The sequence below is a fragment of the Rhea pennata genome, chromosome 8, assembly GCF_028389875.1.
Source record: "Rhea pennata isolate bPtePen1 chromosome 8, bPtePen1.pri, whole genome shotgun sequence".
In the NCBI taxonomy this organism is placed as follows: Eukaryota; Metazoa; Chordata; class Aves; order Rheiformes; family Rheidae; genus Rhea; species Rhea pennata.
Window position 1 is genome coordinate 23,855,182 of NC_084670.1, and position 17,105 is coordinate 23,872,286.

The following is a 17,105-nucleotide window of genomic DNA, read 5'->3' on the forward strand; positions in this document are numbered from 1 at the left end:
ACCAGCTTGTTACATTACTCTTCAGTCACTTTTTTAGTACAGTTCTAAATGTGTTGAACACTGAGTTCTGACATTTCCTATGGGAATGAGTGATAGCTGACCATTTACTCTTACTATGTTTCCTAGTGTTTAATTTGTTTATTTATTGTTTATACATGATTATTCCACAAAATATGTTTTATATATATTTATGTGTGTGTGTGTGTGTGTATTTCATGATACTTGGTTTCTTTGAAAAGCATTGCTGAGAGATCTTGTGAAATGCTTTTTGAAGATACAGATACTTTATCAACTTGATCATTTGTGCCTGCTTAGTGATTCCTTAAAAAAATCATCTACTGGGTTTGAAAGCCATTATTTACCTCTTCCAAAACTTTGGTTACTCTTTCCTGCTCTAACACATGCATTTATCTGCTAATTCTATTCTTCCTAACAGTTTCTATCAATTTGCTTGCTGCAGAAATTGTACTTAGCAGTATCTAGCTTTTTTCTTCTTTTTTCTTGCATTTTGGGAAACTCTTGGATCAATATCATTTGCTTCTAGTGATCTAATACTATACACTATTTCTGGGCTTTTTTTAAACACATTGTATTGATATTTTGCACAAGCACCCAAAAGACAGGCACTGCCTCGGGAAGCTGCAAAGGCTCTTCCACAGTGAATGTTTTCTAGATCTTTTTCTCATGCACCAATCATTGGTGCTACAGATTTTCTGGAAAGTTTCTTCTGATAATTTTAGAAAAAAAATAACTACTAATTTCTTTAGCACATTGCTCCAAATCATTTCTGGCCTTCCTTGGTACCTTAGAATGTTCTAAATGTTAATGGACATGTTATGTTTAGGACATGTTAATGTCCTAAAAGTTCATGATTTTTTTTCCTCTCATTTGGTCCCTGTTTCAACATTTTTCTTCTTTATTATTTATAAATGTATTTCTATTGGTACTCTGTTGATAACAATGCTATCTTAAAGAAAAATCTTTTAAATAGTGGTCCTTTTTGATACTGACATAGGTTTACTCAGCATCTTAACTTGACCGCATAGCATTTGGCCCTATTAGCGTCTCCTTGAATTCCTTTCTAACAAGTGCCTGTATGATAATGATTTTTCTGGCCTCTTACTCTTGAGACATGTATTAACTCTTCCAATTATTTCAAATTCACCTCAAAGTTAAGCATGTAAGTAAACATTTTTGACAAGGAACATGGAAGTAACACCATTAAGAACAAAAACTTGATCTGAAAAGTGTCAGTTCAGGTTTTTAGTCACATTTTTGACTACTCTCCTTTACTCCACAAATTTTAGTCAAGCTATTCGTATGAATAACACCTATGAAAGTGAGTAAAGTTTTACAGGATCCAGCTAATCTGTATTTAGAGGGGACTGATATCCCACATTAACGCTACTGTTCCTTTCATGTTTTTTCATACCTATGCAATTTCGAGACATGATTTTGTTGATTAAAAATTGCTCTCTCACATTGGACTACAGTTAATGGTAAAGTCATTAAAAGAAACTTTTAGTGGGAGCCAGGACAAGCCCATTATAATTATCTTGGCTTCTAATGAAAATAATTAAATTCTTAATAAAACTTTCACTTGTGATCATCAGGTGAGAAGAGAAAGCTGAGACAATGCTAAAAGCTTAAAGATTTCTTCAGAGAAGGAGAGAGAGTTTAATCGTAAGCCATTGGTTTGTAATTAATGTCTATAGAAAATCAGTTATAACTGAAATCAAATTGGAAAACTATATTAAAGGAACTGTGTTCATTAACATCACTTATCTCAATATACAATGATTAAAGTATTACAGCCAAAATTATTTTGTGTTTTTATAATGACATGTTGGACAAGTGTTTCTTTATATGCTATTTATTTCTTTCTAATGATTAGCTATGCCTTTTTGGAAGGCCAGCTCTTCAGATGGTAGTGGAAAATGATATGATAACAGTTGCACCAGTCTAATTTGCTCAATCTAGAGACAATATTTTGGTTTGTTCTTCTGTTTACAGATCAGTTTACCTACTCCATTCTCTTTCTAGAGACTTGATGGAGTACTTTGCAAATCTTTCACACTTTTTAGACAAATATGAAGCCCTGTGTATTTGCCAGATTTACAAATCAAGAGGTATAACAAACTGTCTGTGGATAAACCAAAATATTACACAGGTTTATAGAGTGTTTAGGTGGACACAGTGACCACAGGAGACCTGCTAGGGAGCTTCAGCCAGTGGCTGAGCTGTACCTTAGGTACCATAGAGCAGGTGAAGGCAAAGTCACTTCTAGCTTTCTAGGACACCTACAGGCTAGCCCCAGTGCTTAAATTTGAAGGCTGTTCTAATGGACCCAAGAATCTATTCTTGCACTTCGAAACTGCGAGGTTATAAAAAGACCTCAACCATATAACCTCTTTGGTGGTGGAATCATCCTGAGTGGTTATTTAGGGCAGTCTTAAGAAGTAGTGCCAAGCAGCCATAGGTCAGGAATGCACAAGGGCTACAGTCAAAAGAGCTACCAGGTTTGTCACCCACCCACACAAACCATTTTCAGCTCCTATAGTCACTGACAGGTGCAGGAGCAACAATAAACATCTCCCATATCCTCAATATAAAAATCACTGTGCAGAGAGGCAAGTCAGCAGGGTGTTCCCTTAACGAGGTGCTGCAGCAATGAGCTCCCAATGTTATATGTATTTTAAATGCAAAATGAACCTCTCTTCTAAGCCAAAAGATCCTTGAAATGGGACCTTCACTTTGAAGAGCTTAGAATTTTATTTCTAAGAAGAATAAAGAGAGTTTGACCACATGCACCTCTTTGAAGAACTGAGGCTACATTTTGATAGTGAGGCAATAAGCACTGACTAGACCAGGGAGAACAAGTTACTCTCACAGGGTTCAAAACACCGGCTGACTTCCTAAGGATTTCAAGGAGAATAGGAGAATTCCACAACGAGATTAAACCAGGAGCCATTACAGCACGGAAATTCATATTGAGGGCAAACATAGCATCCTTAAATCAACCCCAAGACGTCAACCTTATGCAACAAACTGCAGCTCTGCCAGAAGGCTTCAATTCTCAGTTATGCACAGCATAACTTCTGCAAAGATTTGAAAGTTTGGATCAAAATTTATACCTCCTATCAAAATAAAGCCATATACTGCTATAATTTGTTCTGCAATGACCTACGAGTTTTGCTAGTTCATGCATAACCACTACTAATTTAAGACGACAGAAAGATGCTTAGAGCAGTGCGTTCTGGCTATATCCTGTCTCCTATTCAGTGGCACCACGACAATCTAGCGCAACCGCAGCCCATGCCTGCTCTGCACCATGCGAAGACCTTGACTGTGCTGCAGTTACAAAACATTGTGGCAGTCAGGATAGGTGGTGGCCTCCCCTGGCATCGGCCCAAACCCCTCGGTTCCAGCCAGCCCCTAGCCATCATGATCTTTCTCTTTTGCTGTAACACCTCTTCTGTAGCTTTCTCGCAGTCTTAGAAAGCCATCACCTTGCTCAGCTTCCCTATATTGCCGCTCGAGAAACACTGCATGACACAGGCAGCATAAAGCCTTCGCATTTTGCGCTCTGCTCACTGCACAGGGTCTGTGTTTCAGACCTCAGCCCGCAGCATCCCCCCTCCCCAAACCACGCAGCCGCACAAAGGCTGCCCCTACCTGCGATGCGCTGGCTCGCTGTGCTGGCCCCGTGGTTTCGTGGAGCAGGAAAGGCGGCCTGGTGTTGCAATACGGTGAGGATGTGCTTTCTCACGAATGTCAGACACAGAGCAGTCCTGGAAAATGTCGGGACAGGCTGCACTGAGAGGCAGCACAGGCTCATCAGGAAAAGCAGCTTCAACATCCAAACACTCTGTAACAGAATTCTATTTCCACTTTTTTTGAGAACTCTAGAAAGAAAAATATTGAAATGTTATTTTTGAAAGAATGTACAATATTCAAAAGTACAACATTTCCATAAGAAATGAACATTTCATGTCTGACTCTTCTTTATCAAAACTTTATCAAAACTTTATCTGAAGCATAAGAAAATGGTCATGTCTTTAGTTTTTCAGTTTGCAAGAGTAAGTGAAAGACCTTCTGAGTAACAATTATTGCTTTTCATTATGAAGTTTAAAAGTGTTGATACAATACATCTATAGTAAATATGCAAGAAAATGATTATAGAAAAACTTATTTTTCCTCTGTTCAGATTAATGGAGATAACATCTTTGTTATTTTTCAACTCTCGCACGTCTTGACAGTCATTTAAAAATTGAAGAAAATTTTTAGTAAAAGTAAGCAATTTAAAGTGTAATCATATTCTGCAGTTTAGTTATTCCTTGAAGATCTCAGGTTAAATTTTAACACCTTTGTACATCAGGATTGATAAATAGAAATATAAGAATGTTAATCAACTTGTAAGAATTTGTGCCAGAACCATATAGAGCACTGAGGGAAATATAGTTGTATCTCTTTATTTCATGCTGTAACCTAACAGTCTTTTAGCTCTGGACTTTTTAATATCCTGCATTATTTTAACATTTTGTCATAGTAAGCACTATCAATGTCCATATTTAGAGATGTTAGCTTTAATCCTTTAGAGGATAAAAACTTTTCTGACATTAACCAAGCAGATAAACACACATATATAAATTATATATATATATAAAAAATATATATGTATGTATGTTGAATGCTCACTCTCTGTGTTTAAGCCTGGTGTTACTTAGATGTATTTCTAAGTGGTAGCAAAGCTACATAGTTGATAAAAATCAGATTGCTGCAATCCCATTTCTATTGGAATAACTTTTTATAGCAGCCTGCTTAATGATATTGTGAAACACATACACATCAACCTGTAGGTTCATCTTTGCATATGTACCGGCCAATCTGTAATATTGAATTGCAAATTTTAACTGTGTACACACCTGAACATTACTTTTGAAAAAGACAAATAATCTGGGCTTTTGGAATTTTATTAAGTTATGTTAGACAAAACAGAGTTCTTCTGCAGGCCTGTGTTGGGCATAAGTGTCTTTTGAATATTTGTGTTGAATGATAATATGAGTGAGGGGAAAAAAAAGAAAGTTTTCAACTAAAACACTGGCTAACTTGATCGCATTGGTTACATCTGCAAATAGAAGCTAGTGTGCCAAAAGAGGATTGTACTGGATGGCAAGCATCTGTTATCCATGCTTTCCCGTCTAGTGGCTGCTCTGGCATGAAGATAAATGCACAGCAATACCAAGTCTGCATATAGCAATAAATATTGTTGATGAAAACTATCTTGAAGTAGATAATAGCTTTAATTATTTGATGCATTAATTTATTAGTTCTTATTTTTTTCTGAATCCTACATGCCAGTTGTTTGAGGTATCTTTTTCTGATGAAGAGAGTAGGAAGGTAAAGCATTACACCCCTTAAACCCCACTTGCATGATAGCATGTTATCATCCAGCATATTTCAGAAGGGGATTATGATATAACAAATCTGCCTATTGAGTCTCAATTTTACTACAATAATTAGAAAAATAAGAGATAATATTTTAAGAAAGGTGCAGGGGATAAAAGCTTTTATGAATCTTTGCCATGTACCTGACACATAAACATGAAGCTGTTAGGGTTCTGACTGGTCATTTTAGAAGGAGTTACATGCATGAAATCAGTATATCTAATTAGCAGAATATTTAAACATGTTATACAATTGCCTGTCCCATTTTTAAGTGGGCAAAATTGCATGTTCTTTTTTTAACATCATAGCTCATAACCCCTTTTCTGAGACCCTCCAAACTCCTTTGGAAACAGTAGTGAAACCTATTAATGCCTTTATCTAATAAACAGTGCAAACCTGTAAATAGCACTGGGATTCACAGGACCTGACCCTTGCCTTCTTTTGTAGCATAGGCACATATTTGACTTTCCTTGACATCAACGTCTCCCTTCTTGGGTGGCAATAGTTACTCTTACTCAATCTGAAGAGCTTTGTGAGCCCAACAGCACAGTGGCTTTATGCCCCTTCTTGCGCTCGCTGAATGACGGCACCCCGAAGCATTTCACCCATGCAACACAGGGAGTCAGTGTAGGTTCAGAAAAAGATCCAATTCCCAGCATCATTGCTTTAACAAAAATATGCATCCTTCACATTTCATATGTCATGTAGGAATTAAACAAATACTTTATCTTAACCTTTAGTAACATAAGCACAGTGCACGTAAGCACTGAATGTTCATCTCCTAAAAGATTCTGGGTCATTTACTTTAAACTGCCAGTGTTTTGGTCTTCTGTAGCAGAGCATCATCCTGACATCTTAAATCTCTCTGTTTTGAAAAATACAGCCAAGAGAAACACATATTGATCATATAAATGTCTCTATCATATAAATGTATCTGTCTTACATCAGTGGTCACCAAAGCACAGCTGATTATAGGTCACACTTGCATAACAGAAATATTTCTGTATTTATAAATTATTTTAGAGATTTCTTCTATTTTGTTATTTACATACCCTTTCCATTTTAATATCTACGCTATTCATGACAATGCAATTGAAGATCTACTGATGCTTCCATTACATACACTATTTTATGTAATTTGGAAGTTGATCATAGCAGAGATTCCCATCAGATTTTGTTATTAATTTCTCAAAGCATCCTGTTCAATTGGTTTTAAGTCAAAGCAGCAAGAAGTAAGAGAAGTTAGCAATATTCAAATGACTTCAGATCACAAATAACTTAAGAATAGCAATGTTTAAAATTTAATTTGGCATGAATATAACATCTTCTCTTTCATGTAAAAAAAATCAAATCCAAGTAATTCTGCTTTTAAAAAAAGTCAATTGAAATGCAAAATCATGACTTTTCAAAGAACTTTGCTATACAGCTTTTGCTAATGTACATCAAGTGTCATAAAATAAAATTTGCAGAACCAATCTGACTTATTCCATCTGAGTGATACTAAACTGAGTGGTATTAAAAATGTAGTTCCTTCTTAACATCAAAAAGTGGACATATATTCTTATTGTAGAATAACTGTACACTTTTTGGTAAGAAAGGTTTCAGATAATTAATTAGTTTCATAAATATTCTTCTTTATGAAACACATCATGAGCACTTTTGCAGAGATTACCAGAGAATATGCACATATGCACAAACACATCATGTGTTTGGAAGTAAAAAATTAGAGGAGGATAAAAAACAAAACAAAAATATTCTTATTAAATAGCATACAATTTCAATTTAATCATAAAGTTCTCATCTAGAAATTTCCTTTTAAGTCATTCTAAGTTTTGTCTAAGAACTTCAGAACCAGGACGACACAAATGTTTTGAAGAATGCAGACACATCCAAAATTTCTCTTCAGATTGTGCAGTAAATAGTATTAATAATAAAAGCCATAGATTTTCTCTTTCTCCATTCCTCCCTAAAATTTTAAAGAAAAAAATAAAATAGAAAATCTCCAATCTCCTAAAACAGTAGAAAGTATTTTCAGCTGTATCTTTTTTATTTAATTAGGCTTTATGAACTGATATATATTAAAACATAAGCAATCTGATATGGATTGGAAAATTTAAAAATGAATGTGCATAAAATAAGACCTAACTTTACGGTCCACTGTCTATTTTTATCAAAACCTTGTACTTCAAAAGACAGTGCAGAGTAGCAAGTATGCCATAATTTCACAGCTTAGTATGCACTAATTTTTGAACAAGGCTGAAAATGATATTGTTAAAAGAGTAGATAAATGAAGAGTAAACCCTTTTTACATAAGGAGAAAGATCTTTTCATTTCCTTTTTCAGGCGTTCGTTTCTTGTGGCTGCCACTTATGTCACCATTTTACATTCCAGCTGCTGGCGTGGTTCATGCACGCTCAGGGAACCAATATGCCTCTGTTGAGAGCCTCTGTGGCAAGAAAGAGCCTCACTTTTTCTTGGCTATACAGTTAGTTTTCTGCCCGAGTCCAGCTTGTGCCAAACTCTGGTTTTGTTGTGAAATTAAGTGTGTGGGGCCACCTCATGGCTTTTGAAGGTCATTGGTGCAGTGTTCCTTGGAAGGGATGAGGTGAGGAGAAGCTTTTAGCCTCACAAATAAATAGAAATGAGATACTTCTTGTGTTTGAAATATTATTGCAAATCAAACATCCCAGCATCTCAGCATCACTGTGCATGCAGAATGTTCAGCCTCTTATATAATTCATACTTGTGTATTTGAAATCGTGCCCATTTGTACGTTTCTGCTTTGGTTTGCTCTTTGGAGGGTTTTTTTTTGCCTTTTTGTGCTCTGTGAAGGTGATGCTTCTTCCAGCTCTGTTTAACAGACCTTGGAAACTCTTAAAAAATACTGTATACACACAAAGATGTGTATACACACAAAGATGAAAATGCTGCTATTCAGTCAAAGCCATCATGCTCACACTCCAGCCAGAACTAAACTGCCCAAATGCAGGTGCCCAGTACTGGGGCCCCCAAAGCCACTGGGGAGACCTGAGGGCATCCCCTGCCTAGCCTCCTGCCACTGCCCTGTTCTGGGACCCACTGGCCACACACACACACGTCCCAGACACCCTCCAGCATCTCAGAGGGCAGCAGATTGCTTCGATTTTGGTCACCAAATCCCACTCATCACATATCCCGGGGGCCTTTTGATGACCATCGCAGCTTCTGTGTGTGAGTGGGTTTTGTGCTTGGCAGTTTTTATTGATAGCAGTTGTATGCACCAAGCCTTGACCTTGCCCTTGGCACTACACGAAACATCTGTAGTTTCAATTGCTTCTCCTCTCAGTCAAGGAAGGAGAAGACAGATCATTTAAGAATGTTCATTTATCTTCAAGAAGATAGAAATAATGGCACCACAGCTTACAACTTTGTAAGTGGAATATGAATGATAGAGGCACGGGGTCCCTTTTAAGCAACGAAAGCTATGATGTGGTTTATTGGTCTCCTGAGATTATTCTAAAATATGCTGAGGGTCACACAAGTACAATGGTGCTCCTCCATAATCAAAGCAACAAAAAAGTATGAATTTTTCCCCTTAAAAATCATCCCTTTTTGGAGAAATGTAATATCAGAATCATCTAAGTCAGACAACTGAAAGCTTAATTAACCATTTACTAAAACTGAGGAAGATTGGATGGTTTTATCTGAAGTAATTTTTAGATTACTAAATATAGGTTTGTTTTCTTTTCAATCATTTTAACAAGTAATCTTGCGTTATCTCTGACAAAGTTGTTTTGGCTTTTCTATCATGAAAGTTCACAGATTCCATAATTCAGATATTCCTCTGTCCTTCTGACAGATTCAATGGATTTCTTCTCATTATCTTTCATAAATTGAATGCAAGCATTTTAGATTAAGAATAGAGATGGAAAATGAACCAGCACAGACACTGCTCACTTCCTACCACTGCTACCCCTATACCATGGTTAAAATAAAATTGTTCTCTAGAGAATTTTACTCTTTCAGGAGTGAAATAATCATCTAAGTTTACCCATATGGAGGCCAGGATAAATTGGTACCTATTTACTGCAGAGAGGAATCACCATCAGTTTGGTGGCAAAGTACAGGAGATGGCTTTGAACAGGAGCTGCATCTTCTCTCAGGAACTCTGCAGACTTTTCCTACTGTTTGATTAGAACTGACATAACTTTGAAGTGAAAACTGTGCAGCAAGACCAGAAATTACATGTAGGGAAACAGTCCAAAAACTCTACCAGAAACCTTCAGCAAACACAGTTCCTCCATTACCCATCTGTTCACTTAGTCCCTGATAACTTAAAGAAGTGATTTTTTAATAAATTCAGTGTCAGTTTAATTGTGCCTCTACCAGGCATTTCTAAGAGAAGGCAAGATGGAAATGTCTACCTCTAGAAGCTACTCTCACTTGCTCCATGCTTATCTCCTTAGTGGTGGTTACAATATGACTCATAAGAACTTTGTCTCTACCCTACACCGGAGATCTTCCTATTAAAGTTTGTCATCTTAGGACCGTAATTTTGATGCAGTAAGATCAGATTCATAAATTATTATGAATACTTCCTGCTGTACAAGAGCAATAACCATTTTTCATATCAGATAACTCTGTAGTTTAAAAACACTCAAGGAGTCTAATCAACAACTTGATGAGTGTACTCATGGTAGCAGAAAATGTACAAAGTATTTGGCAGTAAGTAGTAAGAATAAATAAATAAATTCTACTAATAAACAGTTAATTTAGAGACAGGAAGAAAGAGAAATCTTCTAAGTGAAAAAACTTCCAAGCCAGTTATTAGCCATTGGTTATTGAAATGAGTAAGATATTTAACTTATAAAAATCTGATGTTTTGTCATGCACTGTGAAACATTAATTATAACAGCAACAATTGTAACACTTTAGAGACAGCCTGACTACTTGCCAGTTTTCTCTGAGCCCATATGTCCTTATTCCAAAAAACTACTCTATATGGGGGAAATCTCCCCATAGAGGATATCTTTAGCAGATAGTTAGCACAGGAGCAAAAATGGGTTCTTCTATACTTATGTATAAAGAATTTTTAGCATAGTTTCCAAATAGTGGAAATAATTATTTGTTGCTAACTCTGGTAATTTGAAAATATTTTAGTTGTGATCACTTATGTTATAAAATACTTGGAAATAATTTTAAAGCATTGCATTTGAGTTTGGGTAGGTGTTTCGCATGCCACAAGTCTATTAATGTCTTGTTCACAACTTGTAGGAAAAAATATTATTCATACCTTCCTGACTGCTAAGGTTTTCTTATGTGTGTGTTCGCTACGTGCATGTGCAGATGGCTGTGTTCTTACAGGCATAGATAAAACTTTCCTCATTTGCTGTGTTTTCTTTTAAATGTTAAAAAAAATCACAGAATATACGTGATCAAATTTTTAGAGGAAAAACGGTCATTAGAGAATCTTTACAGCACTCATAAGAACTAATTCTAATGTATTTGATGATAAACCTTTTATGCTTGGCCTCAATTTACTGAAATTATTCATGTAGTGAGATGAAACCTCCTAATTTTTTCATGGCATTGCAATGTGATGTTCACAGCTCTCTATATATAGACAACCACTGCATATATTGAAGCTACCTATGAACATCATTACTGAAAATCTGGGTTTCACTATGCTTGTTTTTTATCCACTCGTTATGCTGAGACAGAATATTCAGTTAACATGCATGCTGAAAACTTCTTCCTAGACGATTTCAAGCTACATTCTTTACCCAATAAAAAGTACCAAAAAACCAAGATGCATTAGAGAAAACTCAGCTGAGAGGCATTTTTTCAGCCCCTAGATATACATGCTGTCAAAGTTACTAACAAGGGGCAAAATCCTAGGTCAAAGAGTTCGTGTGATTTCAGCAGTGCCAAGATTTCACACCACTGAGGAACAGCATGGAAAATTCACTACAGCAGAAGCAGGGTCAAAACTCGTATCAGCCCTTTAGAATAGACCAAAGCATCTTGCAGTATATTCAGAGCTGGCAATCCACCAGCTTCTCAGGAAACATCAACGCTCAGTTTGGTGGATCAGGAGACAAAAAGAGAGGAAAAAAAAAATCAAGAGGTGGTCTTATAAAGAGAGAGGGGGAAAGGCTGTGTAGCGAGTGATATCACACTGAAGAAAAATAGCAATAGAGATTATACAAAACATTTCTGGAAATGAAAGACTTAACATTCAAGAAAGAACAAAAGAAAGACTGAACCTCCAGAAAACTCTTCTTTCTGTGACCTTACTTTATGATTTATTCTCTTGCTACAAGTACGGAAAACTTTAAAATCAGCCTAGATTTAGATGCAGAAAGGTAGCACCACCTACCCAAGTCAAAAAGGACATATCTCAACCTTCCTAGTTTTTAAATCAGTCTTTCATCTTTTCACATATTCATGGGGCTGACCCAGATGAGTCAGCTACTTCGGCTAACCTGGACAAAAACGAGGGTAGTCCCCTAAAAAAATACAAAAAACATTTTCTGCCCTTCTAGGTAGCCTTCAGGTGGGATAGGATTCTGAGAGAAATTGGGCTTAAGTCCAACAGTGTATTTTTTCTGTCTGAGCAGCTGAAAGGCCAAAGCCCCTCAAGCCCATGCTTTGAGCTGCCCAGACACTCAGCCAGGACGCGACTCAACAGCACAACATGAACCAGCAGCCTGCGAGACTCAAGTTTGTGTCACTGCGCCTATATTGGTGCTTCAGAGTGAAGTTCAGTCCTGATTTTTTTTCTTTTTTTTTAAGAAACTGCAAAGGTATTAAAGTTAAATTTCAGATAGACTCAGAAATATCAGTGCATTATTCAGATGTGAACATTTAAGAAGAAAGTACACATTTGTCAAACATCTACACTATCCTCAATACTTTTCGTTAAGTAGCCAATATAAATTCTGGGAAACACTACAGTATCACTTACCACTTGAACTGCTTGAGCTGGTTGAAAGCTAGATTTCCCCCTTGTTTTCTTTTTATTCCATTTGCAAATTTAATGATACTTGAATTACAAAATAAATGGTTTCTCGTGAATATTTTGTGACTGGTGGCAAGGCATCTTTCAGTATTTATGGAGGTCTTATCCTAAAAAAAAGACTTCAATATTTTATTAATGACTACTTTGAGAAGGTGTCTAAATTTTAATTGAAAAAATTAATCATCTCTTACCAATTGCGGTGGTGCGGTGGTTTGTTGGTTTGGGGTATTTTTCCTCAAAGCTGGCAAAGCTTCAAATATCTTCCTATTTTTTCATGTAGCTTTTTCCTACCTCTTTGTGCAGTATTTAACGGATGCCATAATCAGAAGACTATAGCTTAGATCATAAATTGATGAATTATGAAAATAACATTAAACTTTTTTTTATTTTACTTTAAATATTTCATTTCCCACAGTAGGACAGAAAATCTGGAGACTATACTCAGAAATACCCTCAAAAAAAGCCTCCAAAATTCTCCAGAGAAAATCTTAAATTTTTGACTTGATGTCCTATCTTCTAACTCGTAAAGATCTGCCAGTAAATCTGCAGCTAGTTCAGCCTTGCCAGGCTTAACAGTCATGCATGATCACTTCAGTTCTCAGCATTTCATTTTTTGATCAGGACTTGCTAGCTGATGCCTTTGAGATTATGAAAGTTTAGCTTTTTTAAAAAAATAAAATAAAATAAATGAATTGCCCAAGCACAATTTTGCACACCAAATGCTGAACACTCATAATCAAGGCATAGATATTTTCTGATTTGTACCTGGTTATCAGAGTGCTGCCAGTAACACATAGGGCAGGAGCATGGCCAGTATTTTCCTTTTGCTTTAGCCAAGCTGGCCTTCATTCCTAGCTATGCTCCCAATATTTTCATTCAAAGAAAAGATGATAGCTCACACTCACCATCTACAACATATATCTGCATGTGTGTGTGTGTGTGTGCATGTGTGCAAGAGAAAGAGGGAAGGGATGAAACTAAGAAGGAAGCTGTGACAGTAGGAGGTTAATAATTCAAGAATTTCCAAGTGCAAGTATTTTGCTAAGAACATTAGACTACCTGTATTTACTTCCATGTGTTTCTGTGGGCAAACTTTTAAGAGTACACAATACAGAAGGAAGAGCTTTTTATCCATCCCTTTGAGTACTTCATAGAAATATTTCTCATGAGAAATAAATGGTCTGAGTTGAAAAATCAGCATTTGTAACATTGTACCAAGAATCTTGTAGTCAATAGCGATTATTGAGGCATTTGATAGGCTGCATCTGTGTGTCAGGTAGAGTTAACTTCCAGTATGCAGCAAAATGCTACTTCAGTCACCCATACCCAGAAATCTGTAACTACAACATTAGAATTTGGGGTGATGACCTTTTAAAATATCAGTGTAGAGTTGTCAAAATAAGTATAAAAATAGGAAAGGTATTGGAAAACAAAATTGTTTTACTGAATACTTGAAAAAATTTGTATAGTATCTCATTTATATTCAAGGCCAAACATGAAGTGAAATATCTCTTCTGCTGTTAAAAAGTGGTATTTAATTAACTATTGATTTCCACTCAATTATTCAAGGGAAAAAGTGGTCAATATTGATGGAACAGATATTTCAGCATTTCCATTGCCTGAACTGTAGGAAGCATCCATGGCAATAAGTAATCTAGAACAAGCAAACTCAGTAGCTGTACCATCAGATAAAGTGTTTTGATTTTGCATATTGATATGGCTAAGTATGTACAGTTTGAAGGCAAGGTCAGCTTTAAAGATGTATAGTCTCAGTTATAAGATATAAAACTCAAATATTAATTTTAATTATTTTTTAAAGTTCATTTTTTGTACCTTACCCTGCATTTGTGTAATGCATTTGTGCATTTCCCTTCAAACGTATGCAGCCATCATCATCATCAATAATATATATGCCTTTGTTGTACTTCAATATTCAAGTTTTGACATTACTCTTCAGAAGCTGGAGACTTCAGTGTTAAATACCTAGTTTTTAAGGTAATCTTTTGATTACTAAAGGAATCCCTGGGGGGAAAAAGACATTTCCTTTTATGCCATTTCTCACTGCATCATCGTTTGGCCCATTTGGATGTACAAGACTAGAAAGCAGTTGTCAGAGTCCTTCTAGAGTGAGAAAACTGTTTTTCTGAATGCAAGTCAGGATAGGTAAGATTGCCAGTACACAAAATTTCACAGATTTATGTGGAATTGCATCACTTAAGAGTTTGGACCGTTTGAATTTTAGTTTTCATCATATTCATATTACTTTTAAAAATAAAGAAACATTTATAAGACTGTATGTTTTGTTGTAGAATTAAATAACAACCTTACAGTAAAATTAGCAACACTTTTCGCTATTATCAATCATTTTGGGTATTTTCAAGTATGTCTCCAAACCCAATCATCTTCCCCCCAATTCCCTGAGGGAAAACTGCTGTTACATTCCTGCAAAGGTGCAGGATCAGCCCTTAGATGGTTACTGAAATTACCGCGCCTGGGGAAAGCAGCACTGTAATCTAGCGCAGTTTCTCCCACGTGAGGTCATGGGGACTAAACCGGACTGACGCACTTACACAGTATGTTACAGCTGTCTGTAGAGTTATCCAAGGAAATACGCCAACTGATATTAGAAAATGAAAAAACAGAATTTTCAAGTATAAAAATATAACATGAGCTCTAAAATTTTGTGATATTTTCCTCCAACTCTTTTGTCAGATTAGGCTTCAGAAGTTATTACATCAAGGTACAACGTCTAGCTAAGATAGTTTTAAGATGCCAGCTATCCTTGTACCAAAGCAGCAAATCAAATTAAGAAATATTTGATCTGTAACAGAAATAACGTTATCTTTTATTTCCATACGTACATACCATATAATCCCCATCAAATAGCAGACTGGCTTTCCCATCTGTGGTTGCCTTATCTTTTTGCGCATTTTTTTTCAGATCATTAATACATGCAACTCTGTCAGTACGAAGCACTGTCTTCTCTTACAGATCTTTTTACTTCAGCAAAGCCACGTTGCATTTTTAACCACCGCTCACGTTTTCCGAAAGCTCTGTGCTCTAGACACCTTGCCCCTTCCAAATGACAACACTCACCTCGAGTTCCCATTCAGTGATAACTATAAAAACACGGATGGGACACATGGCAGGTATTAAGTAACTTTAAACTCAGTGGTCTGAAATGATAACATTTGCCATGACTACAGTGGGAAAAAAAAGCAGATAAAATAAAAAAAAAAAAAAAATGCAAGCTTTAAGTGTTTATAAATTAGGATGCATTCCCCGTTTACAAGTCGCGGGGAGGGGAGTGAGGCATGAGATGAGCCACTAGCGGGTTTGGCCCTGTTTTTAGCGTGGGAGTTTCTCCTACAAACGAACTTACGCCGATTCTGCTTTTGTCCCCCTCCCTCCCCGCTGTCTTGCAGCGAACGTGTGCGACAACGAGCTGCTGCACTGCCAGAACGGAGGAACGTGCATCAACAACGTGCGCTGCCAGTGCCCCCCGGCCTACACCGGCATTTTGTGCGAGAAGCTCAAGTGCGAGCGGGACCCGGGAGGCTGCAGCCAGAGCTCGGGCCCGGGGGCGGTTTCGCGGGGCCCCCTGCCGCCGCTCGCGGCCCTCCTCGGAGTGACGGGACTGCTCATCTTCTAGGCGCCGCGTGGCTGCCGGCATCCTATCCAGACCGCTTCGGCTGCCGCCTGCCGCAGGGCAGCGGGACACACCCCGCGCGCTTGCTGCTAAAACCGAGAAGGGAGAACGGGGAGCGAGCGCTGAAACCACCGCCTACGAACTGGGAAGGCCCGAGCGAACTAAGCCATACCGGCGGGCCGGGGGCAGCGCCGCGAGGCCGCGCTCGGCGCCGCCGGCCACCCGGCACGCCGGCCGGAGGGGGCCCCGAGGGCTCGGCGAGCCCGCCGGGCGGGAAGGCGGGCGCGAGGCGGGCGCCGCTCCCGCGGGGCGCCCGGCCCGGCCCGGCCCGGCCCCGAGCAGCCCGAGGCGCTCTTGGCCGCCGGGCACCGCGGGCCTGAGGAAACCTGCTCGAGCGCCGCAGCGGCCCGCTTCGGCCCCGAATCCGCCCAACCCGTGCTTTAGTGAACGTTGCTCTGTAACCCCTGTTGGTTGAACGATTTCTTTGTCTGATGTTAGTGATGCACCTGTGTAACAGCCCCCCCAGTAAAACTCAAGCCAGTCGGCCCTTGTCTACCCCAGCAGCACGGCATCGGTACGAGGCCGCGTTCACCTACTGTACGAGAGTGGCTGTAGGACAAAAAGTGTATTTATCCTTTTGTATTCAAATGAAGTTATTTTTCTTGAAATAATGTACAATGTAGATTTTTTGTATTATTGCCTATTTGTGTTACCGGACGATTTGTTAATGTATTTAATTCTAATCAGATAAGAGGAAAAAATATTACTTTTTATTTAGTCCTTTTCTTTTTCTTTTCATTTAATTGTGCAGAGATTTCTCTGTATGGGCAACGTGCTGGCATCAAAGAATATCAGTTTACATATATAACGAGTGTAATAAGATTCCACCAAAGGACATTCTAAATGTTTTCTTGTTGCTTTAACACTGGAATATTTCAAAGAATAAAAATTCCTGCATAAACAATTCCAGGAATATGTATTGCTATTTCTTAAAACTTTTCAGAAAAC

The 17,105-nt window shown here is 37.8% G+C and overlaps 1 protein-coding gene across 3 annotated transcripts in view; it reads left to right on the forward strand.

Moving 5' to 3' along the window:
- Positions 1–16,290, forward strand: part of NTNG1 (netrin G1) — a 154,044-nt gene extending 137,754 nt beyond the window's left edge. For all 3 annotated transcript variants that reach the window (XM_062581244.1, XM_062581245.1, XM_062581243.1), the window contains one exon: positions 15,874–16,290. In XM_062581244.1, coding sequence (XP_062437228.1) covers positions 15,874–16,100 — 227 coding nt within the window. In that variant the 3' untranslated portion in view covers positions 16,101–16,290. The remainder of the gene's footprint in view (positions 1–15,873) is intronic.
- The last annotated feature ends 815 nt before the right edge of the window (positions 16,291–17,105 follow it).